Genomic DNA, 25,108 nt, shown 5'->3' on the forward strand with positions numbered 1-25,108 from the left:
TTTTGGGATAATAACGAAAACGGCCGACGACATAACGTTGTTTTTTAATACTTGGAAGACAAAATGAGAACGAGGAGTAGTAGTATTACATCGTTGGAAGAGGAGGAAGAGGAGGAGGAGGAGAAGGAGGAGGAGTAGCGGAGATGTTGTCTTCATTTTGTTTGAATAATCGTTTATGCGTATACCGCGTGGGCGGCTTAGCAAGATTTCATAATTAAATCACGCGTTAATTATCCATGGTGATAACGTTAGAACGCACATGTGTGTTCTCTTTCTAATCTTTCTTATTAATTAATCTTTCACTTTTTCTTGCCCACTCTTTCCTTCTCTCTCTCTCTCTCTCTCTCTTTTCTCTCTCTTTTTTCACTCGATCGTCGTCTGACCTTATGCAATAAGTAGAGTCATCATCGTTCGTTCATAATTCGAACATAATTCGAACTTAACGGATTTTATCTTGATCTTTTTTTTGTTCTTTTTTTTTTTCTTTTTGATATTTAACGTTATTCAATCCCCCGACGCGTTTGAAACTTAAACGTGATTATTAAAGTTAGATTGTTGAGCACAATTGCTTATCTCAATTAGAGATTTCCTTGAGGCGCTGTGGCTCGAGGTCATGTCCGTGAACTCGCCGGCCGACTTACCCTTTCTTGGTAATGTCGTCGCCTCGCCTAGCGATGGCAATTCTCGGGGTTTCCAAATTGGCGAACCTAAAGATATATAATTTGGACATTTTTTTTTTTAAATATAATATATATCATAACAATTTAGATTAATGTATCTTTGTATCCGGGGAAAAAAGATAAGAAAAGAAAAAGAAAATAATAGTGAAACATCTTACCAAGCTCTTTCACTGTAATTGGTTGATAATTTTCTGGCTGATGAGAAGACTGAATGAGCCTGGCTTGGCTGCCAGTACTTCCGGCGGAAATGGTAGAAGTAGTGCTCAATGTCAAATGATTAGGTGTACGGCCCAGATTAGTCTTCTTCTCGCCTAAAAAAGCTTGAGAGTCTTCCTCTCCTTCCGATTTAGTCCCTGAATCCATTTCAACTTTTACTTCGCCTACATTTAATGTCATAATAATAATAGTAATAATTATAATAATAATAATGATGACGATGATGATGATGATAATAATAATAAGAATAATCGAATTCCTTCAAAACGGTTAAAGATATTCGAATAGGTTTTTAAGAAATTCATAATTTCTTACACACTTTTTTATGAAAACAAAGTTTTTAAGGAATTTAAAATTTACCCGAAGTGTCGCTTATGGTTTTGCTTCTCGTACGAAATGTTATCTGTTGTTGGCTTATAGCTGGTTCTTCCATATCCTTGTCCTCCGAACTCTCATGTTCCACGGATTGTTTCGAATGACTATACTTTCGTTTGGCATTATGCGAATTGCTTAACAATTGTTGCTTTATAGCTTTTTTCGACAAAGTTCCCGTAGCTACCACCGTGGTACCATTACCATTTTGACTTTGGACCTGAGTCGCTTGTTTCTCAAATTTTTCTACGTGACTAGTGGACATCCTAGGTGCTATAGTCATCGGTGGTTGATTTATGTTCTGTTTCGTTGAAGGAATACTCATATTTCGAACCGATTCTCGTATGATTTGTCGAATAGTTTTTAAGAATGCATTTCTAAATTCCGTCGTACTGAAAAGAATAAATCAAATATTTTTATATGGACAAAAATGAAGTAATATTAACACATATTATATTAAATATTTATTATATATATATATAATACCTGTTAGAAAGTACGTAAACTTTTTCCGATCTTCTCTGTAATTGACTTCTAAGATGTATCAACTCCCATAAGAAATGCGATTCCATATCTTTGGCTGAACTGGCTCTAACTTGAACCTCGGTAACGGGAATCAAAACTTGGTAACGAATTATTTCTACCTCACTGGAATTTGCTTTCGTTGAAACTCCCTTTTAAAATAATACGATTAATTTATTAAATCATTCTTATATGAAAATATATGATAACATAATTTAATATTCGAATATTACCATGAGCTTTTTCTTTTGTCTTAATCTCTCCTTACAGAGGAACACTACGGCGGATTTGAAAACGAAACACATGGCGTGCAATTCCAAACCTTTCTTTATCTTACCAAGAAAGTCTGAAATATTTAACCACTCGACGCCGCCGTAATACAAAAGATCTCCTGGACTCAAATCGATTGGCTAAAGGAAAAACAAACAAAAATGAAACAAAAAAAGAATTTGTAACGCATATATTTCAATATTACAAGGAATAAAATTATAATTTTAATTACCTGTTTGCAAGATTTTTGATGTTGTCTGAATAGGTGATCAAAAATAGCACCGTATTCCTCGTGAATCCTTTGCATTTCGTTAATGTGTTCAGCAACTTTTTCCATACCCTTGAGGGCCTCTGAAATTCGACGATTTTATCATTGATTATTGTAATTATCAATAATATTATGATGAAAATAATATTAATTACCTATCAAATGTTGATGTTCTTCGCTTCGTTCGTCAGTGAGATTTCTAAGTTGTTGCAAAAGCAACGGATATTTGAGTATTCTTTGAATTGGCTTTATCAAGTACGATTCCAATGTCGAGGAATGCTGTTGACGTGGATTTCTCGCTTGCAGGAACTCTTGTAAAGCTTGATTTCCTTCGTCTATGCAACAAAATTATTCGATATCAATTTAATAATAATTATTTATTTATTTCGTGTGAAAATCGTTTGTTTTATAATCATCAACTAACTTGGATGTAAAACTTTTTGGGCCTTCGAATGGCTTGCGCAAAACGAGCTGTACAGCTTGAAGTGATTTACGTAATATAAGAAGGCACTTCCAATGGAAAATAGAACACCCTGTTTAATGAAAAATATTATTGAATATTATTTTTTGAAAAAAATTATTATAAAAAAAAAAAAAAGAAATATCTAACGTCTCTCAATTGTTTACCTTAAATTGACTAGGATGGTCAAAACTGTTGAAATCCGCCTCCATTTCGATAGCGTGATCAAGATTTTGCAGGAACTGTCGTTGAAACGTGACTATCTCCTGAATATTTCCAAATAGTGCATTTATTTCGGCATTAGATAAGAAGGTCTCGCGTTTAAGGGGTTCCAAATAATTTTCCAGCAAATTGTTTAAATTCTGTTTGGACGAAATTTGATTATTCCGTTAGAAAGTCATTAAACATTTTCATTTAATTTTAGTCCTAATTAATTAAATGCAATTATATAGATACATATATATATACATATAATAATTTAATGAAATAATTAAACACTTTAATTGAATTTGTTCTAATTAATTGGATGTAATGAATACCTTTACATAAGTTCGTTCAGTCTCGATCAGTTCTAATATCACTTTCTTTAATTTTTCGGCGTCGCTCAATTGCCTACTCGGTGTTAGTGCTTGAGAATGTGAACTCACGACGCTTCCTGTGGGACTTGATTTTCTGGTCTCACCGGGTGATCGGCAAATACCCGTTACTTGTTCGGCCGTTTTTAATAAATTTTCTATCTCGAATGAATTCGTTCTTGATGTTTGCTTACCATTCTCAATATGCGAGGTAGTCGTGCACTCTTGCATGAGACTTTCCTTGCCTGGAAAAATCAATATGTCGCAGAATGTAATTCCAAACAATGGATCATTTGGGAATAGTTCGAATAGATTCTTAGACAAATTTTCTAGATTAAAAAGTGTATACATTTGTCGATAAATGGATATTAATAAAAAAAGAAAAGAAAGAAAGAGAAAGAAAAAAAGCACAAATTTATCGATCAGTTTAATTCCCATCGAGTTTTCTCGAAAAGAATAATAATAATAATAAAGAGAGGAACAACGCGTCGCATCCATGAAAATAAAAATTTCTTATGTTCCGTTGGACACGCGTTATAATGTTCTTTTTTGCGTGTAAGTTCTATTTTAAAGATTCATCAAGATAGTCCGCGACGAAAAAAGTCTTAAGGGAAGAAATATTATTTTATCGATCTCGAATCAAGGCCCAGTTGTCCCCGGCGAGTTCTATTTTTTCTCTGTTGACGGTCAAAGGATTATCTTTGCTTCATTAGACTTTGAACTAATGAGATCATTACAGAGTGAAGAAGGAAAGGCCTCGAGAGAAATATGGAAAAAGCATCCTGCAATGCATGACGATGACACCTAGACATATAAAAGAATAGATACGATATAAAATTAACAAGACTCACTCCATCCGGGAGCAGGTACTATAAGGCCGGATATCATTTCTTCGCTTATAACTGGCGGATCTGAGGGCGGGGGTGGGCAGACCAAACTCTCAATGATGTCATCAGTGACTCTCATAATTCCGGTAAGATCTGGTGGTTCTGTTCTAGACGATCTCATCATCATACAAAGACCAACCTCTTCTTGAAGAACGCTCTCCAAATACATCATATCCAAGTCGCTTACTATAGCACCGTTGATTACCATAATCTCATCACCCTTAATAATCCCTGAAAGTATTACGTTATCGAGTAATGCATAAGATAAAGTTAACGAGTCGGGACAAAGATAGATGATGGATGGGAAACGAACGTGACGCGTTAACATGTCATTCCATTTTACTACCATAACGACCGTTTAACCAAGAGAAGAGAACAGAGAGAGAGACCATGAAGAATAAATAAGCACTATAAGCATGTATGTCAAAGCGTATCCCGATAACTTTGTTCAAATGTGCAGTAAAGCGTGACAGATCGGTCTCTCTTAATGACATCGATATACACACGCGTTGCCAACCACTATATACTCTTCGCACGATTATAATAATAATAATAATAATAATAATAATAATAATGTATCTTTAAGGTCGTTTCCAATACTCCCGCATTTGTCGAATACGACCTTTTAAAAAAATTCGTAAATTTGATCAATCGTGAAAATTTCAATGGAAACTCACCGTTTTGCATTGCCACGCTTTTGTCTTCGACTCTGCTAACGTAACAACAAAGCTCGTCCTGTCGATCGGAATTTTCAATAAGTTCAGCCTCCACCGAAAAACCCCACATTTGTTCCAAGGTGTTCCTTTGCAATTCCACCTGATACAAGATCTTAGCGCAGACCTCGACTATCTCGTGCGTGTGTAACTATAATTTTCAAATTAATCAAAGTACGTTTAATTTTGACAAATCGTTAATCAATCTCGTAGACTTTGAAGTTCATTCCTAATTAATTAACTTACATAAGTATCGATCAAATCGGTCCTATGTGGTACAAAATAATTGTGGTCCTCCATGTCGCGTCGTTTTTTTACTCGTACGAAATGTTCCATAGGATTGAGATTCTTCCTGTTACAAGCGCTAGCTAAAAATTCTTCTACCGTCATAGCATCGCGGAGAAAAACCGAAACGAGCTAAAAGTCAAGGATCCAACGATTCGCGATTATAAATATAACATATTTATCATTTATGTACTTATATATAAAATCACGATTTCCTAAGAGATATACAAAACTCGAAGGTTAATAAAGAATTACCTGATTATCCGGCACGGATACTTTGACAGTCTTCTCTTCGTCTCTAGAGGATATTTGTAATGACCTTCGGCTAGATCCGCTGTTCGACCTAGATAAAAGTGGCGGTCTTCTCTTGGTAGCCCCACGACCGGCTAACAAATTGTTCAATAATGAGGGACTTCGTGCGCAAATAAATGCATGGAAGGACGACACGGTGAAGACACCCAATTTGTTCAAAGTCTGCTTCGTAGCGCGAGATACGTGTGTTAGTAGACTCTGTTATGAAAGAGAACGATAAAGAGAAAAAGGGAAAGAGAGAGAGAGAGAGAGAGAGAAATATATATATTAAGAAAGAGAATGAGAAAGAGAGAGAGATTGAAGTAATTGTTTTTGAGACTAACTGGAATTAACGCCCATCGTGTGCCACCTCGCCCTCTTACTTCAACGACGTTAATTTATTGGAAATTACACAGCTGCAGTTCCTATATGTTCTATTTACGTATACACGGGTCGATATCGTTACGCGCATCGCGTTTACTGAACCAGGTTAAATCAAAATGTTCTTTCTGCTTAAAGTTTCTTCCCATGTAAGATAATAAATCCCCGTATAACGAGGAACAAAAAATATGAACTAAATTTGAACGAACTTTTTTCTTTCCTTAATAATTTTCCTTTAATACGTATAACCGTAGATAAACATTGTTACTAACCTTCGGATTAGGTAATTCACCGCTCTGCAAACTGGCCATGTAACATCTCAAACGGAATTGTTCGCAATGAAGTCGTTCGAGATTTTCTTCCCATTGGATTATCTGATTGTTTATTTGTTGTTTAGTCTCGACGTCAGATACGACGGATTGCTGAAGATCCGCCATATGTTTCATCTTGTGATCCTATATAAACGAGATTTACATTCGTAGTGAGAACATTTTTCAACGCGAATAATATTTTCATTCTGTCAAATTATAATCCTATCGAAATAAAATAATATACATTTACCGATTCTATCGCCTTTTCCAAACGAAAGATCTCTTCTTGCAGAAGATGTAAAGTACCTGTCTTGCCGCGATGACGAGCGAACGCGGCCGCACAAGCAGAATGTATGCTATTCACCCAATTTTCGAGTTCCACTTGACACGGCGCCTGCAAATTAAATAAGACGCATTTTTTTTTTCTTCTTCTTAATACCTTTCTCCCTCTCTCTCTCTCTCTCTCTCACTCTCTCACTCTCTCACTCTCACTCTCTCTCACACACACTCTTTTTCTCAAGGAGCCATTTTAGAAAATGAAGAAATTTCACGCGCCGCGCGAAAAATGAACGAACGTTTTTTTTCTTTTCCCTTTTTTTTCTTTTTTTTCTCTCTTTTTTTCCTTTTTTTTTTTTTTATTCTCGTCACCTGAAAAGATAAGCATCGCCGAAAGCGGTGCTCAGGCAAAATATGTAGTCCCTCTTGGGGTGCTCCGGAATTGGCTGCATAATAGCACCATCGACGATAATTAAATGCTTAGGTGCCGCTTCCATGGCTCTACTTTCTTGCGAATCGCAAGGGTAGAAAAGAAGTGTGGTCCCTTTCAGACAGACCCAGTAACCCTTCCAGCCTCTTTTCCTTGCAAGCTCAATTTGATGCTTCTTACGTAACAACCATTTCTTCACGCTGAGGAAACTGCAGATCGACAAAGTTTAAGTGCTTTTTTTCAAATCGTTCCTTTCCATGAACAAAAAGATTTAAATTCTCCTACACGGAACTCAGAACGATCATTATTTAAACCACGTTGAAACTTTGATTTGTTATGTTTAATAATATTTCGATTTAAATGATATATTTCAAATTATTTAGATATATAAAAATAATAGAAAAATAATGCGTTCTGTGTTCCATGTGGATAATAAATGTGTTTATATATACATATATGTAATATTTTTGTTACCCTGCTTTTCTAACTGCACCGGTGCAATTGAACGAGGCAGCAGCGGTTCCAGTTTGTTTTCCACGATAGGGCGAATTTATCACACTTTCACCATCGTCGTCGTCGCTGACCGCAGTAGTGAGAGACATTCTGTCGTCATCCGACATCTGAAAATAAAAGAAAGAACTTGTTTCATTCGGTGATCTCAAAACGAAATAGGGAAAAAAAAAAAAATAAGAAAAATCCAAATATCTTTAAACACATTAAATTACGGATCGTACAAATTTCGGTGTATAAGTGTAATTCGTGTAATGGTGTGATAACATTTGGTAGAAAGGTAGGCAGACGATTACGATTAGGATTAATTTTTTCTTTTCTTATCTTTTCTCGAACATTTAGAAATAGTATTTAAAAAAAAAAAAAGATAAAAATAAAAAAGGTAAAATCAAAATGAAGAAGATAAAAGAATAAATAAAAAGAATACTCGAATGGGGGAGGGGGGAGGGAATAAAGTTTTTAACATAAAGGAGGACATAGATAAAAAGTAAAATAAAAATCTAGGTGAATCTATCGTGGCATTGCTCCAGGGATGTGCCCTGTGCACCGATAACACGAACGCTAGATCATTCGAGCGTGCACAACTTGTACAACAGGGAATTCCTAATTTCGATAATGTTGCGAGATATATCTGATAGGGATGAACTTCCAAACATGCTTCCAAGATTGCTCGTCTCTTTCTGCATCGGATAGAAATTTCGTACGGGTGGGGTAGGGGTAGATTATAATTTAGATGCTGAAAAATTGGGGAGAAAATAAACACGGAGAGAAAATAAAATGAAAAAGAGAGAGCTAAAGAGGGTGAAAGAGAAAAGAATACAAAAATGATATATATATATACATATATATATATATATACATATATATATATATATATATACATATATCTCGCGGGGGAGGGGACTCACGTCTCTACCTTTTTAATGGTGTAAGTTGTAGTTAGTCTTTCGCGTAGTTTATCGCGTATTCTTCCAGGGCTAACGGTGGCCCAGAAACTTACGACTTTTTTGAGAAAGTCGGCGTTGCACGCATCCGCCGTAATGTGCGGATGGTAGTGACAGTAGCATCCCTCCTTCAATAGCTTCATGTTTTTCTTTGCTGTGCCGTTTATCTTGAACATGATATCCCTACGGGCAACACTCAAACCGTCTATATAATATTGCGCCCAAGTGTTCAAGGCGCCGTTAATAATGCGAAGAAGTTTTTGATAATATCCTTCACCGAGACCGTAATTGATCTTTTCCCTGACGTTTTTGCAATTGAACCAATACAATTTCTTCCACTCGTTTATCGATATCACGCTTATAGTATGACGACGACATAGGCAGGAATATTTCTTCGACTGTTGCTTATACAACGTCTTCAAATCCGTATAGCTACTGCTCAGACTCAACAAATCCAGGGTACTATTCATACATTTGATTGCCCATCTCGGCTCTACCATTATTCGTCGTTCTGTCGATGCTTTGATTGGACGAAGAAAGAGAACATTTGTTTTGGGGTGGATGGATCTTAAGAAGGCCGCTCAAACGTGCGGTTTTTCACGAATAATTCCTTCTTCTTCTTCTTCACTCGTCTGACGATGAATGGACGACTCTACTGCTACTTCTACTACTACTACAATTCCCGTTCTTTTTCCATCCGAAATGAAACCTTCCTCTTCCATTTTATTGTCTTTTGGACGGTAAGAGGAAACGCCGTTGTTTTTTTTTTTTTTTTTTTTTCTTCGCAAAATATGCCAACCAACAGCCCCCAAAACTACACCGGTAGTAACCACTAACTTTTTCTCTTTTAAGCTCGATGTTTTTTATGCGAATGCTTGTTTACTCCTACCAAAAGTAAGAAGTACTTTTTGTACTTCTACCTCTTTTCTAATCACTCGTTTATACGCTTTATATATATATATGTATATATAGATATAATATTTAAGAAGCATAAAATTCACGATCCTTGTCGTATAACTCAACGATCTGTTGGACGAAAGCCATCGCTAAGGGTTCCAATTTCGTCGTTAACGTTCTTAATACCCCGATCACTATGGTTGACGTGAAATAAAACACGAATAATCTGTAAGCCCGGAACATGTTACGAAGTCCATCGAATGAATAATCGCAAGTACCTTGATTCTTTGCAATTTTTTCATCACCGACTCGTTAACGATAAAGTCGTCTTCAATCATTCGACGATACATCGTCGTTGATTTATATCTATGTTCGGTTTCGTTATTTATTTTATTTTATCTCTTATTTTATATATTCTCTTTTTATTATTATTACTTATATTTTTATAATTTCTTTTTTTATTCCTTTTTATTATTTTTCTTTTTTGTCAATTAAACGACCACTCGTTTCTCGAATAAGGCAGATCTTCTTTGCACTCTATCTTTCATTTTTTTTGTTTTTTTTTGTCTAAAATTCACTACTCTATATATATTGATCTATATCATCTAATGTAATCGTGCAACGTATATGCATCTACGTAAGTATTACGTATGTACGTATGTATATATATATCTATATATGTATATATTCTATATTTTCTCTAAGGTACTCTAAGTGCAGAGAACCTTTCAAAGACAAAACGGTCCTCTCGTCAATACTTATCACTGTTCGATTCGCCCAAAAGGCTTCCTCCCTCGTCGAATCTAACTTTTTTTAACAAACTTTATCAAACCGATCTTCTCGTTCTTTTTTTTTTTTTTTTTTATTTCCCTTATCCTCGAAGATCATCGGTATCGTCGCTTTTAAATCGCCGTGCAGCCTTTTTCTTCTTTTCTTGTCAACGAGCCAAATTTCTTCCTTTTATCGGCTCTTTTCTTTTCTATTCTTTTCTTTCTTCTTATCTTTTAGGACTGCTCGCAGCAATAGCGCAAAACGTTCATTTAACGCTCTTAAAAGTAAGTATACAGAATATTTTGTGCAATACCACACATAGAAACGAATTTCTCCGTATAAAAATATGTATCATTATTATTAATATTATTACTATTATTATTATTATTATTAATAATATTGTTAATATTATTATTATTATTATTATTATTATATATATATATGCGTCTTTCATTCACGATTATCACGTATCTTTGTTTTGGTTTTTCTCTTTTATATTTTATTTTATTTTATTTTATTTTATTTTATTTTATTTTATTTTAATTAATTTTATTTTTATCTCCTTTCTTTTTTCTCTCTCCTCTCCTCCTCCTCTTCTTCTTCTTCTTCTTCTCCTTTTTCTCTTCTCTTTGTTAGATATCTTTTTCTAAATATACATAAGAGTATGTATATACTCGGATAAAATAAATCTCTCGTACTGACGAGAGAAATAATTTTTGCTCTGATCGATCACGCGAAGTATAGCCCTTTTATCCTGTCGAACTTTCCCGTTTCTCTTTCCCACCTTCCTTTTTCTCCTCTCCCTCTTCCCTTTATCGACAAACTCAAATCGTAACGATCTTAAACCGCGTTACTATTCGACTAACAGCCAGAGTTCAATATCACAAAGAACAAACGATCACGATTCTTCGAGAATAAATTTGATAATCTTTTTATTTCTTCTTTTCTATTCTCTCTCTCCCTCTCTCTCTCTCTCTTTTTCTCTCTCCCTTTCTTTCTTTCTTTTTAAAGCCCTTTTTTCTAGAATATTTTTTTCTCTTCAAACTTGGGCTTTAATTCGTAATCTTTCGAAGTATAACTTTTCATCCACGACGATAAAAACATCACTGATTCTCTAAGGCAAGTGGATAGAAATATATAAGGGAGATAAGTGTAATGCAAAGACGAAGAATACACACATATATATATATATATATATACTATATATGTATATATATATAGGTACGTTAGACGCACACACAGATAGAAACCGTGCGCGCAAACAATAGCTTTTCCAAAATAACGGGGGATGGTTATCTCTAAAGGTTTGTCTATATACGTTAATTAAAAAGTTTAAAGTTTAATAACTATTTGAAGCACATTCCACGCGAGTTCCATTAAATTCCAAACAAGAATATAATCGAAAGGAAAATCGAGTAAAGTAATTATCGATTAAATTAACACGACGATACGAAGCAACAGCTGCAGCACGCACATCCTTCACCTATATTCTACCATATCATCATCGCCACTACCACCAACACCACCACCACCATCATCACCACTACCACCACCTTATAACGTTAACGATTAAAGTTATGAAAACTTTCGATCGTAAATGGGGAAAATTGTCGAATAAAACAATATACACACTTCTCTTATACTTTGAATACAATAATTTTAAAAGAAACGAGATAAAATAGGTGCATAGATTTCGTCATTTATCGTAAGATCGATCCACCCCGAAATGATAGATTTCTTATAATATGACGATGATATTAACACCATGTATCCTCTTCCTTCCATCTCGTTGACGATGACAATGACGATCAAAGTATGATGATGAACAACGATGATAAAAAGGACGGCAATTTCCGCCGGATCTGCTCCACCGGTGGACTTGGCGGTCCTCCGTGGAGAACCCGGCGGTGAACACCGGATGACACCTTCTAACGATTGACAAAACCGGTCAACGGATCTTTCCTACGAGTTCCTTCGTAAATACTCTTATATATGCTTAGTCGAATAATCTTTTCTCTCTTTAATGGAAACAACGTAGATTGGAATCCTGACAGAGAATAACTGCTACTGTTGCTAATGATGAACTAATGAACGAACGAACGTACGTACGAACGTACGAACGAACGTACGAACGAACGAACGAGTTAAGAACTACGTTCTTCCAGTGTTTTCGTGCGTCAGTATATAAGTGTGTGATGAGTATATATGAGTGTATGTGTGTGTTATTTTTTTGTATACGTGTGCGCGTTGGTATATGGGATAGAGAGTACGAAAAAGAGAGAGAGAGAGAAAGAGAGAGAGAGAGAAAGAGAATGTGTCTGTATGTGTAAGAGAAAAAACGAAAGAGAGAGAGAGAGAGAGAGAGAGAGAGAGAAAGAGAGGGAGATGGATAGACAGAGAGAGAGGATGCTGAGCGCGCGAGTCGCTTCCTCGAGCGAGTCTGCAGCGGCCGCGAACGTGCTCAGCTTCGGACTACCACCGGAGAACAGGGTAGAGAAGCTGCTACCGCGAGGGGAATCAATACCTCGCTCCTTCTGGTGGGTTAGCAAGGAGGTGTTGAGGGGAAGGAAGAGGTGGAACAGGAGCCACGGTAGTAGGGATTATTCTGGTGGGAGTAGGAAAAACCAACCCCTTCTCTTTCTCTCTCTCTCTCTCTCTCTCTCTCACCCCTTCTCTCTATCTCTCTCTATTTCCCTCTAACACGCAATCGTAATATCTCTATCTCGCTCTATTCCTGTTCCTGTTCTAGGTAGGAGAGAGAAGGATAGAGAAGAAGGAGGGGGTGGATAGAAAGCGTGTTTCGAAAGTGCTCGACTAGGAACGATGGGTGGGAAGGAGAGAAGGAGGGAGGGAGAGAGGGATAGGTGCGCTACCACTGCGGGGACTTGGAATATGCGGCATGATTCTTCCTTCCAATTGTATGGGATATACCGAAGAGGATATATAGCAACATCTTTCGTGCATCTTTTCCCTCTTAAATTCGATATACTATCTATCGCGAGTCCAGAGGTTCAGGAATATCAGTTGGATATTATATTGTGTGTCCTTCCTTGCGATCCGATATAGCGCGCGCATCGTCCCATTTAGAATAGCTACGCTATCTAGACACACATACACGTACGTATATAGATATATATATGTGTGTGTATATATGCTCATGCATATGTACGCAAATTTCTATATATATATATGTGTGTATATGTACATATGGACGGATGTTTGTGCTTTGCGACAAAATTTTAATCGATGCCACTGTAGGAGGATATACTCGACGCGAGTGGTCCGGGAAAAAGCGCGAGAATCGCATTCGAATTGCCGACGACAAGCACTCGTCGTCGTAGTCGTCGTAGTCGTAGTCGTAGTCATAGTCGTAGTCGTAGTCGTAGTCGTAGTCGTAGTCGTTGTAGTCGTCGTAGTCGTAGTCGTCATTGGTTTGCTTTATTGATCGACCAAGAGAGAGAATATAAGCATTTGGTTTGATTAATTGGAAAATAATACGAAAGTGTTGCGATTGATTTCGCAAGAAATCGTTTTTCCGTATAACCGATTAGAAAAAGAGAGAGAGAGAGTTTTGTTTTCATTTTTTTGGTATTTAAATGTTAGATTTTTCCTATATTCGTTCACGAGCACGCGCCACTACCGTTTATTCTATTTGTACGATACGTGTAAATGTGCGTGTACGTGTGTGTGGATAATATATATATATATGTTAGAGAAGGAGTATGCGCATTAAGTATACCTCGAATAAGAAGAGGGTTTCGTTTTATTACACTTCGATCAACGTTGAGAGTAAACTCAATTCGATTACATGCTTCGTAAATGATAATATAATCTATTTTATAACTGACATTAGAAAATAATGCCGTGACATTTCGTAGCTTTGGTAATAAAAAACAAAAAAGAAAAAGAGAGAGAGAGAGAGAGAGAGAAAGGAAATAAATAAAGGATTGAAAACAATTAGGCGTATATGTAGCTGTAGCTGTGGTGTTATTGATACTGCTGTTACTGCTGCTGCTGCTGCTACTGCTGCTGTTGCCGCTGTTGCTGTTGCTGCTGCTTTTTAAGGATACCTATACAAAGTTCTCGTTAATTGAAGGTAAACCTTTAGAAGAGACTGGCTCAACTTTTCTTCTCATTATATTTATCGTCGCTTAAATTTTCATACCCGGACATTTAAACACGGCGACCTGACTTTTATCACATTTATCAGTACCAACCCTCTGTATGATAAAATGTTAAAAGAGGGAAAAGAAAGATGATGGTAAAGAACGGGTGATGATACGTTTGCGCATGCACCTGTTGTCGTATTCTGCCTTTTGCTCTCTCTCTCTCTCTCTCTCTTGTGAAATGGCGTTAAAATAACACGCAGACGTAAATATACATCTACAAATATATACTTACGTAAGTTTGTCTATAAAAATATAATAATATATATATATATATGTAAATATATATATGTGTATGTCTGTAGATATGTAATCGCAAATATTTTTTGTTGATACAAATATTTAACACAAAAAGGTATACATTACATAGGGAAAATCCAAGGTACATAGGAAACGACGAAAAACAGAGCAATGCTTGCAGTCAAAGGAGTTGCGGTTGGCGACGGATTCAAACGAGTCGCAGACGAGGAACAAAGTCAGCGGGTTATCGATGTTTCTCGGATATACGTATGCGAGCATCATCATCAAAACATATGTCAACGAAAGAGAGAAAGAGAGATGTGGAAGACAAGAGAAAAAAAGCGCGTTGCACCGCGTGTGCGATGCACTCTTTCCACGCTCTCGTGCACTCGCCTATTCTCATCAATGTGCCCGCAAGAAAGATTTCTACAGGTGTATGCGTTTGCCCTCTCACTTGATGCGGATCAGAGAGTAAAAAAGAGAGAAAGATAGAGAGAGAGAAAGATAGAGAGAGAGAAGGAGAGAGAGAGAGAGAGAGACAAAAAAAGTAAAAGATAAAACAAACGTACGCGATGCTGACACACATATCTCTTTTTCCTTTTTTTCTTCTTCTTTCTTTTTTTTTTTTTTTTTTTTTTAATTCGGGCCAATGCTATATATATATATAAGTACGAATAATAGTATTATCGATCTATCCAATTTCTATTATACTCTTTCGACGATGATCTTAATTAAAGAAAAATAATATCCGTTTCACTTGCAATTATCGTTAAAAATCCAATAGGATTCATTTACGAGATTAGACATTTCTCGATCTATTAAATTATATGACTAATGAGAAACTATATATGAGTTTGTTCATTAATGCACGTAAATATCAATAAATGACATTAGTCGACATTTGAATTTACTTATTATTTTGTTAATGTTTGTTCAATAATTATTTAATAAATCAATATAACGTTTAAACTAAATTCTATATAGGTTCGTATAAATTAGTCTGGCAAAACAGTCGTTCATAAATTGACTGACAATGTAATTAATTATTAAACGATTCAATTTATATTTTGAAGAGTTAAATCGAACGGAAGTTGTGCAATGAAAATATTTTTACGTGGCAATTATAATTTAAATGGAATTTAAAAATATTATTGGAAATAATAATTTCTCCGATTAAGAGTTATAAACGTATATATATATATATATTATATAATATTCGTAATATTAAAAGATAGGAGAGATAATAAAAACTGATGTGAGTTTGTGTTATATTTCAAACCCCCCTCGATTTCAACGGAATGTCGCAGCTCATTGATGCAAACCGCCAGCCCACCCCCGTTCTCCCCCCCATTCCCCCTACAGAAAATGTCGGCCGTTTACAAGGCTTTAAATCGCAAATGGATGTTTAAAACAAGCAGCAATAGTAACAGCAGCAGCAGCAGCAGCTAACAGCAACACCAGGTAGAAAGAGAGAAAAATTTCTCTTCAAAGAGTCTTTAAAACTAATGCCTCCGCGTTACAGCACGGTTGGTTCTGCCGGTTTATATGAAGTCGAAGAAGAAGAAGAAAAAACAAAAAAAAAGAAAAATAAAAGAGAAAGACAGAGAGAGAGAGAGAGAGATAGTAAATGTAGGTAGTGTCGGTAAAATTGTGCGTTTTAAGTCTTCTTTTCGTCGGTACGCGGTATGAATGCTTATCCGCGTTTAAATATTTCGCTGGTGCCTACATTAAAATTAGAAGAAGAAGAAGAATAAGAAGATGAGGAAGAAGAAAAACAAAAAAAAAAGGGAACAGAAAGAGAACCACCCGTTCGCGAAAAAAAAAAACAAAAAATTCAACCGGTATATCTCGCGGTGTTTCGTAACTCATGCACCTTTCTTTCTTTCTTTCTTTTTGTTTTTTCTTTTTTTGTTGTTGCACTTTTATTTCTATTCCAACGCGCGAAATATCGTGCTACGATTAGAAAAAGAGAGAAAGATATATATATATATATGTATGTATATTTGGATAACTTTGAACAAAAAAATGTGAGTTTGCTGTTAGACCAACAACAAAAATAACGAGAGAAAATAGAATATTGGTTAAAAAAAATAAAAAAGAAAAAAAAAGAAGATAATATTTCATCGAGTAGAGATCGGTCGGGTGTCTCTTTTTTTTCCTGTTTTTTTTTTTTCTTCCTTTTTTGTTGTTTTTTTTTTTTTTGGTAAAAGAAAAAACGAGATAGATTCTCTTTTCACCCTCTCTAACGTTCCTCTATAGTGACACGGCGGTGGTACTCATGTCAAACATTCGATACAACGACATCGATGAGCCACTTCAGAGGAATCTTGATATATCGACACGATAAGGTCAACAGCTACTTGGATAACTCACCTCCGAAGACGTCAAGTAACAAAGCCTCGAGTCCGTGCTCTCCAAGGATGCTTGTTGAACGATTCCGTATCTACCATCTCTGTCGGACATATAATCGGAACGAACGCTGTCCTGTCTGTCAAAAGTACCCCTGTAACAAAACGAAATTGTAATTGTTTAAATATCTAACGTAATATTATTTAGTAATATTAGATAATACATCAGATTTGATAAAATAATAAACCCAATAAGTAGTAGTAATAATAATAATAGTAGTTATAGAAGTAATTTATAATCCAAATATATCATATCGAATAATTTTGTCTAAAAAAATGTGGCTAACATTCCTCTCGTGTAATACAAATGACAGAAAACGTTTCCACTTTCTTGTAATGTTTCGTGTTTTATATAATGCATCGTAACGAGGAAGAAGAAGAAGAAGAAGTAAGTAAGACGTAAAATCGTGCGCTGATGGTTTTGTAACGAAAAGAAAGGAAAAAAAAAAAAAAAGAGACTCAACCCCTCCCGAAGAAGATAAAGAATCTGACGTTATATAGTGTGGGCAATGTCGGTGCGTCGGAGCATTTTAATATCGAAACTCGTGCGATTTTTTTTCCATCTAGACGCACTGCAATCACAGGTGGTGACGTTTTAAAAATCGTGCCTGAAACGAGGTAGCGCTCAGAGAGAGAGAGAAGACGGCCAAGAAATGTGGTAAACGTGAAAGGAGAACGTAGCACAATGAAGGTAGAAAAGACAATGAAAACAATGCAGCAAGTCGGAGGTGAGTTGGCCGGGGGTGAGAGAGAAAGGGAGAGAGAGAGAGAGAGGACTCGAGCTTTACTCCTGATGGTAGAAAGAAAAAGAAAAATAAAAGGAAAAGGAGAAGGAAAAAGAAAAAAACAAAGAAGAAGAAGAAAAAGAAGAAGAAGGAAAAAGAAAGAGGGAAAGAATGCTAGGGGCTTAAATGTAAGTATGCATTGTACAAAAGAAGGGGTCACAATTTTATATACTAAGGTGTATATAATTTAAGTAAATCACACATTTATCAACCAACTACCGTGTTCTCGTGTTTGCTGTTATTTGAGAATAAAAAAAAAGAAGGAGGCCAATAGAACGAATCGATTGATAGATTGTCGATGGTAACTGCGAATTGTTAGGAAGTTATCGTAGAATCGTAAGTTCATTTTAGGTGTCGTTTGTTTAAGAAATTAGACGTCAGGTTTCAGGGGATCCAACTTGTCGTTGTATCCGTATTCGCACAAGTAGAAAGGTGTAATAATAATGATAATAATAATAATAATAATAATAAATAAGAATAAAAAGATCTAAATGGAAAAACTCACATGCGAAGCAATAACTCACCTTTGCTCCAAGGAATCCGTACGATTTGACTTGTAACCGCTATCGTTGAGACTCCCTTCGTGTCTCAAAGACGGTAATGAGTCCCATGGAGATTCTCTATTACGAATCGAATAACCTGGATTTATTGAACTGGATGCACCTGAACCTAGAGTCGAACTTCCGGATTGCCAACCATCCGAATGCCTGAACCACTGAGCACGTGCCGATTCCCCGATACAGCTGGCGCATCTTAAATATTCAAACGGAACGTTTGCACTTTAACGACGACGCGAATGGCTATATAAATCATTTCTTTTTCTTTTTAATTTTTATTTGAATTTTTTTCCATTTTATATTAACGATTAAACTTAACGGCCATTTCGTTCTCGTTAAACAACGTCATGTTTTCTTTTTTTTTTTTTGTTTTTTTTTTTCTTTTCTTTTCTTTTCTTTTCTCTCTCTCTGTTAATTGACTTTACTGTAATAATAACTGTACGTTGTTGTACCATCAACAATGCGCAAGCTTGAATTGGGGTCACTCTAGCAACTTCAAATTACATCTACAAATAATGTAACTACGAACTTCTGAATATTATCTGACCTACTTAGAAATTCAAAAATAACCATACCGAGAATTGTAATCGCTGAGGTACCCGCGATCACGATCCACCTCACGTTCTCTCTTTTCCCTTATTATCTCGTTTCGATCGCTGTAATAGCCATCCCGATCTTTGCTGTTTTGTCTTTCGTTACAATAACGATACGACACCGGTAACGTCGATGATTTGTTCGAACTCAATCCTGCAATCCGCATTTCATTACGATCTTATTCTATTAAAATTGTTTCTTTGCTCTAATTTAAAGGAAAAAAAAAAAAAAAAAAAAAAAAAAGAAAGAAAGAAAAAAAAGCATTCTCTTCTCGTTGATTCCTAATTCAACGAGAATATTTAACGAGACAAATTATGACAAGTAAAATATCGTCTGTCAGGTTTCACTTACGTCTTCGGGAAACGTGGGGCGTGCGTTGAACGTTCAAAGAAACATTCTCGGCCAATTCTGAAACGCGATTGAGAAAAACATCGTCGATTAAAAATCCCACAAAAATGTAATTAAGTTTGTTCTCCAAAGGAAAAAAAGAAAAAGAAAACTTACCCAGGTTTTCCATGCTCTGAGTCAACAAAGCTTCGAACGTACGCAAACTATAACTTTCAGCATCCATACCCTTGGCCAGAGTATTCCTGAGATGTCTTTCATATTCTAAAAGAAGTCTGCTGGTCGGGCTACCAGGTGTCGAAACCGACTGCATATTTTGCTGTTGATATGTCTGGCCGCTGTTGCAACGACGAGAGTTGCAATGGTTTGATTGTTCCATATCCGAGTTACCATTTGAAGAACTCGGTGTTGTGGCGTAACATTGATTATCGAAAATGACGTTATCCGAAGGCGGGGACATATCACCTGTGCACCGATTACGTTCCGAATCTAAGTACGTCCTGCCTCTGCCGCCTACAGACAGAGATGTGCTTCATGCAGGGATTGGAAACGGTGCGCATTACAATGGTTGAACGATCGACTAAGGCGTGTCTCTATTCATTAACTATTACTTTTAACCTTTAACTTTACTGTAATGTTGACCTTAAATGTTACCGCAAAAAATAGTTTCGAAAAGGAAGGTGGTAGAAGTATTATATTATAGAAAAAAAAAAGAAATATCCACACGAGGAAAAAGAGAGAGAGAGAGAGAGAGAGAGAGAGACGTACGCACGCAAGATAATTACATAGATAATTAAGTGCAATATTAGATCGAGATAAAGAGAATGTGAGAAAATGATTTGATTGCAATGTAATTTAATCTCATCGCATTCTAATGGTAATGTAGTAAGATTGATTATCACGATGCACGAACTCATGTGTTAGGATTTATTATCGATGATTATATGAATCATTCTTTTTTTCTTCTTTTTTTTTTTTTTTCTTTGAATGATTTGCAAGCAATGAGAAAAATAAATTGATTTAGTGCTTCGATGTTTTTAGAAAATAAAAAAACAAGGAAATAAAGTGCTCTCGTTTCGTTTGTCGATATTCGAATGTATAAGATGTAAGAGACATATTGAACGATGATAAATATTAATTAAAGTGAACACAAGAAAAAAAAATTAATTAATAATTGAGAAAATATTATATAATATAAAAATGTCGAACGTGTACCAGGATATTGTCGACCCATGTCGTGAACGCTCCTAGAAGCTTGAAACTTGTTGTTATACGGTGCACGATAAGGATGAGAATAATTCTCGTTTTCAGCCTCCGGCATAACATACTTCTGATTATTATTACTCGGATGATAATGATAACTATGATGACTGTGCCTCTTTCTCGTCATTTCGGGTGATGTTACGGGACTATCGATGCTCGACATTGGTTTCAACATTCTCTTCAGCGTATTAGAATCTAAGCTGATTCCGCCGTTTTGTGCATTCTCGATTCTCATGTCGTCGGTGCTCTTGCTTTTTAATTTTCGTCCGGTGTTGTTGTTATTGACGATATTGAAGATGTTACCGTTCTGCATTTCCAGTTCAGTATAATCCGCGGATTTGGTATGATGAAGCTGCTCCTTTCGTAATGTTTTATTCTGCAACGTGCCACCCGCTTGGGTCCCTTCGGATTTCAACGTTTCAGTCCCGTTCTGTTGGGTCGACGTGTCTTGATTTTTTTGCGACTTCTTTGGCGAAATAGCCGAACCTTTTTCTTCCGGACTGTCGATCTAAATAAATAAAATAATCGACCACAAATGATATCATTCGTTCGTTATTACAATTATCATTATTTTGAATAACGATTAAACATCTTACAGACGAAATTTACCTGAGATCCAACAGTAACCGTACCAATACCAACGTTCGCGGTCTTAGGTGTTGTCTGACACGTTTCATTTTGTTTCTCTTTCGGTTTACTCGTCTCGCTAGTTTTCGCCGTTTTTCCTGGAGTAGCGTTAGCGTTATTAACATTATCGTATAACGATGCGCTCGATGTTGCCGCCGTTATTTTTTCACGACCAGGTGTCATTTCCATTTCCGTTGATCGTGCCATGGTTCTTGGAAGCGTCGAAGAACCTATTCCATAAAAATAACGAACGAACTATTAAGCCAATTTGTTTTTCTTAGATAAATAACGATGTAAGTATAAGAGAAAATATTAGAAAATTGTACCACAAGAACCACGATATCTAGCATCTTGACTTCGTAATCTGGCAAATTGTTCAGGAGCCATACACGTACACTGTGGTTCTCTGGATCTGCTGGGCGATGCAGGAGTAGAGACAGGCTTTCGACGAGTCTTGATTTTCTGCTTGTTCGGTGGTTCGAGCTTCAACGAGTAAGAAGAGGACGCTTTCCTTGAAATCTTGAACGATGGTGACTGCGTGAAAAATTAAGTAGTGATTGCAAATGATTTGATCACGAATTTTTGGTTTTCGTGTGCATTTTTGTATTTGTATTTGTATTTGTAATTGCATTTGTATTTGTATTTGTTCAAGAAGCTTCGCGCCGTTCGTCCAATTGCAACGTTAAACGTTGTTTAAGCAATCACACTTAAAATAAAGATAATGTTCTTCTTTCTCTTGCGAAAAAGATTGAATTGAGATTAAATGTGAAAATGAAATAAAGCATATTTTAACGAATTTGTTTATTATCGTAAACTTACGCAACATTCTCTAAATTGTTTAGCATCTATGGGGGAAGTAAAATTTAAGCCCCATGTATCGTTTGTCATAGTATCCTTCCAATAAACAAAACAGTCTGACGCTTGACCAATCCTCGTGCCTAAAATATCAAATAATTAATAAGAAAATTCTATTATTTGTTAGTATTATAATATTACACAATGATTAATATATATATATTATTATATTTGTAACGTGTATATTATATGAATACGATATCAACGAGTTTACCTGGTTGTACCAACCGCACGTCTAAAATCTTATCGACCTGACTGTTGTATGCCGTTATGTGGAAAACACATTCCGGTGAATCTTGGATACAAGTGATGTTAACAGGAACTAAATCCTCCGAGATCTGCTGCCATTTAACAGTCCCGGCTCCACTGGCACTCACATGGAATACTTCGGCCCATAGCCTAAAAACTCTTTTTATTAGACCACCTTTCATCTCATATGTTAATAATATTGTTCACATTAATACACAATGTCCGAATATAATAATAACAAGAGTCGGGAACAAGAGGATAGTATGAGAATGAGGTTCGTACGAAACATTTAAAGACATTTAATTATTTATCAATAAGTTAAGTAAAAAGAAAAAACAATAAAAAAAAAATTAATTTTATTTCTATATCATAGTTTATCATTCGATATTATTTATTGTATAACAAAGATATGTGAAAAAAAAAATATATATAAAATAAAATATTAACGTTAACTTGTATTATAAAGAATTTTGTGTAATTTTATATAAATTATATTATATAATTAGAGATTTTTTTATTAATTTATTATGCGTTTAGAAAAATATGGAATAATATATGATTGCAATCGGAAAGAAAAATAATTTGATGAACATTCGGAAAGAAAGTTTGACACTTTGGTTCTTATTATTGTTTAATATACTAATAGGCGTGGCATGCACATAAAAGTATTTTTCAAAAACGTGCGTTTTCATAATAAAATTCTTATTAAATGGAAATTGATCTACACAGATGCAACAGATATACTACATATTTTTATTTTTGGTTTATATTATATGTTATCATCGAGTCGGTGACGAGTATACACGAATAAGAAAAAAGAAAAAAAAGAAAGATAAAGAGAAAGAGAGAGAAAAGAAAAGAAAATAAAAGAAATAAAAAAAACGTGATATATAATTCACGAATTTTAATATGCAACGATAATGTTTATTAAAGATGCATCTAATTAAATACTACATGATATTCTTTCTATTTATATGTAGATCTAGAAACGTATAAAGCGCAAGTGTATAGATGAAAGTGGAAAAGGAATTACCATGTGCTCGTGTAATCGTATAATGAAAAATATTATTCAATACAATAATATAATCGTTTATTTAAACAAATGTAATAAAATGAAAAATAAGGAAAAACATACTCCTACGATTATTAATCGATGACAAAAAGATCGATAGTGATAATTGATTAAAAAAGATAGTGTTTCAAAATGATATTTCAATCTTATCGATAGAGAAGGAAAAAAGACGTATTGGAAAAAGAAAATATGAGAAAAAAAGAGAGCATATGACCACAGTACACGAAATATACTATTGCGTACGCTACCGTTCCGTATCTCAGTATATAGCCTAAAAGCAAAATAAAAAATCAATAATTCATATACGTATATATATATATATATATATACATATACATATACATATACATATACATATACACATACACACATATATATATATATATATTTATTTATTTTTGATTAATAAATTAATTAAAAAGATTTCTCTCATGATGTGGATTTCAATGATCTTATAAATTGTTGGAATACAAACACACACACACGCACGCATATTAAATGATGCTTAACAATGGTTGAGTCAGGTCTCTTTTGGAATTTTTTCTTTCTTTTTTCTTGTTAAATATATACATATACATATACATATACATATATATATATATATAGGTATGTATATATATATTTAAAAAAAAACGGAGAGAACGCTCGTGAGATGTAGCAAACAGTGGAACGATGCGAGAAAGTGAAAGAAACATTCATAAGGGAAAAAGCTTACTCCAACGTTTACTACATGTACCGTGGTCTCTTAGTGAAAAAGGTGAACCGTCCTCTGTGTGATGAATGGACGAGAGAAACTCGATCAACGAGCACGAAAGAAAGAAGAAGAAGAGGCAAAGGGAAAAAAAATACGAGAGAGAGAGAGAGAGAGAGAGAAAGAAAGTAGAAGAAGAATAGAAAGAATGATAGTCGAAGAATAGAGAAATGGAGAGACACAAGCAAACGCGATAGAGGGAAAAAGATTCGGTGGTTGAGGGAAGGGGGGAAAAAGGGAGGGACAAGGGAGGGAGGGAGGAAAAGTGGATGGAGTATTTACGTGAATGAGCGACTTGACGAGTCACTCCTATAAATGCTGCTGGGGAAAAAAAAAAGAAAAAGTTTCGGCTTTGGGAGATGGAAAATGAAGGGAGAAAGAAGAAAGAAAAAAATATGAAAGGGAAAAAAATAGAAATAGAAATAAAAGCTCTGGAAGGGATGGAAAAAGATAGAATAGATAGATAGATAGATAGATAGAGAGAGAGAGAGAGAGAGAGAGAGAAGTCAGTATAATGCATTCAGTACAAGTGTGTACGAGTGTTTTTTTCGAAGATAGAAAGTAAACGGTAACATGGTCTTGAATGGAGTGGTTCAATGGTTGAATGGTTATGGTATGCGCACCTCTTCCTCTCTCTTAAGCTTCCGCACCTGAGCAAGTGGCCAGTATCACCCCCGCGCCCTCCTCCGCCGCCCATTCCACCCCTGGCTCCGGTCTGCCATGGGGAATCATCGTAACGATATTTTTTGATAAGAGGAGCACAGCTGCAGGACAGCTTGTTGCCCATTCTATCACTCCTTTTCTAATTCCTCTTTCACGTCCCCTCCACCTCAACTCAATACCACCAAACCTTTCACACGAACCAATCCTTTTCTTCCAATCTCTAGCCAGATCTTTCTTACTTTCTCTCTCTCTCTCTCTCTCTCTTTTCGTTTGATTAATTTTTGTTCTCTTTCCCTTTTCGTCCTTTCTTATTTCTGTATATTGCACCGTCCCTTTCTTTGAATTTTTCTTTTTTATGGCTCTACTTTTCCCTTAACGACACAAACAACCCTTTTATATATTTATATATGTATCTATGTGTGTATGTATGTATGTATATTATGTATGTTCTCTCTTATCTTTTCTTCTTTATCT

The 25,108-nt window shown here is 35.4% G+C and overlaps 1 protein-coding gene and 2 long non-coding RNA genes across 8 annotated transcripts; 1 reads left to right on the forward strand and 2 right to left on the reverse strand.

Moving 5' to 3' along the window:
• Positions 1–25,099, reverse strand: LOC122514231. Its single transcript, XM_043630926.1, has 29 exons — positions 24,595–25,099; positions 22,114–22,298; positions 21,864–21,982; positions 21,371–21,578; positions 21,027–21,274; positions 20,370–20,925; positions 19,314–19,667; positions 19,161–19,217; positions 18,791–18,962; positions 18,183–18,410; positions 16,839–16,968; positions 7,412–7,557; positions 6,882–7,146; positions 6,482–6,628; positions 6,193–6,375; positions 5,504–5,758; positions 5,210–5,380; positions 4,928–5,114; positions 4,215–4,481; positions 3,328–3,608; positions 2,956–3,150; positions 2,753–2,861; positions 2,484–2,663; positions 2,293–2,411; positions 2,024–2,200; positions 1,755–1,942; positions 1,257–1,660; positions 839–1,060; positions 1–707 (listed from the first exon to the last, which is right to left on the reverse strand). Exons 1-29 carry the CDS (start codon positions 24,756–24,758, stop codon positions 529–531), a joined length of 6,096 nt encoding a protein of 2,031 aa, XP_043486861.1. The 5' UTR covers positions 24,759–25,099; the 3' UTR covers positions 1–528.
• LOC122514232 lies at positions 10,675–12,404 on the reverse strand. 6 transcript variants are annotated; one of them, XR_006303006.1, is made up of 3 exons: positions 11,534–12,404; positions 10,844–11,173; positions 10,675–10,705 (listed from the first exon to the last, which is right to left on the reverse strand). It is a non-coding gene; the product is annotated as an uncharacterized LOC122514232 (long non-coding RNA). The 6 variants fall into 6 exon arrangements; XR_006303002.1 differs by lacking the exon at positions 10,675–10,705 and adding an exon at positions 11,300–11,369 and having other exon boundaries at positions 10,855–11,173; XR_006303004.1 differs by lacking the exon at positions 10,675–10,705 and adding an exon at positions 11,296–11,369 and having other exon boundaries at positions 10,855–11,173.
• On the forward strand, positions 13,194–14,974 carry LOC122514235. The gene is made up of 2 exons (XR_006303009.1): positions 13,194–14,460; positions 14,596–14,974. It is a non-coding gene; the product is annotated as an uncharacterized LOC122514235 (long non-coding RNA).
• Positions 25,100–25,108: the final 9 nt, after the last annotated feature.

This window comes from Polistes fuscatus, unplaced genomic scaffold, assembly GCF_010416935.1.
Source record: "Polistes fuscatus isolate 324 unplaced genomic scaffold, CU_Pfus_HIC Scaffold14, whole genome shotgun sequence".
NCBI classification, from domain to species: domain Eukaryota; kingdom Metazoa; phylum Arthropoda; class Insecta; order Hymenoptera; family Vespidae; genus Polistes; species Polistes fuscatus.

Coding starts and splice junctions, on each gene's coding strand:
- LOC122514231 (XM_043630926.1), bottom strand. CDS start 24,758: ATGGGCAACAAGCTGTCCTGCAGCTGTGCTCCTCTTATCAAAAAATAT. Junction 21,275..21,370: donor TAGATATCGTGGTTCTTGTG/GTACAATTTTCT, acceptor TTTATGGAATAG/GTTCTTCGACGCTTCCAAGA. Junction 1,061..1,256: donor AACCATAAGCGACACTTCGG/GTAAATTTTAAA, acceptor CATTAAATGTAG/GCGAAGTAAAAGTTGAAATG.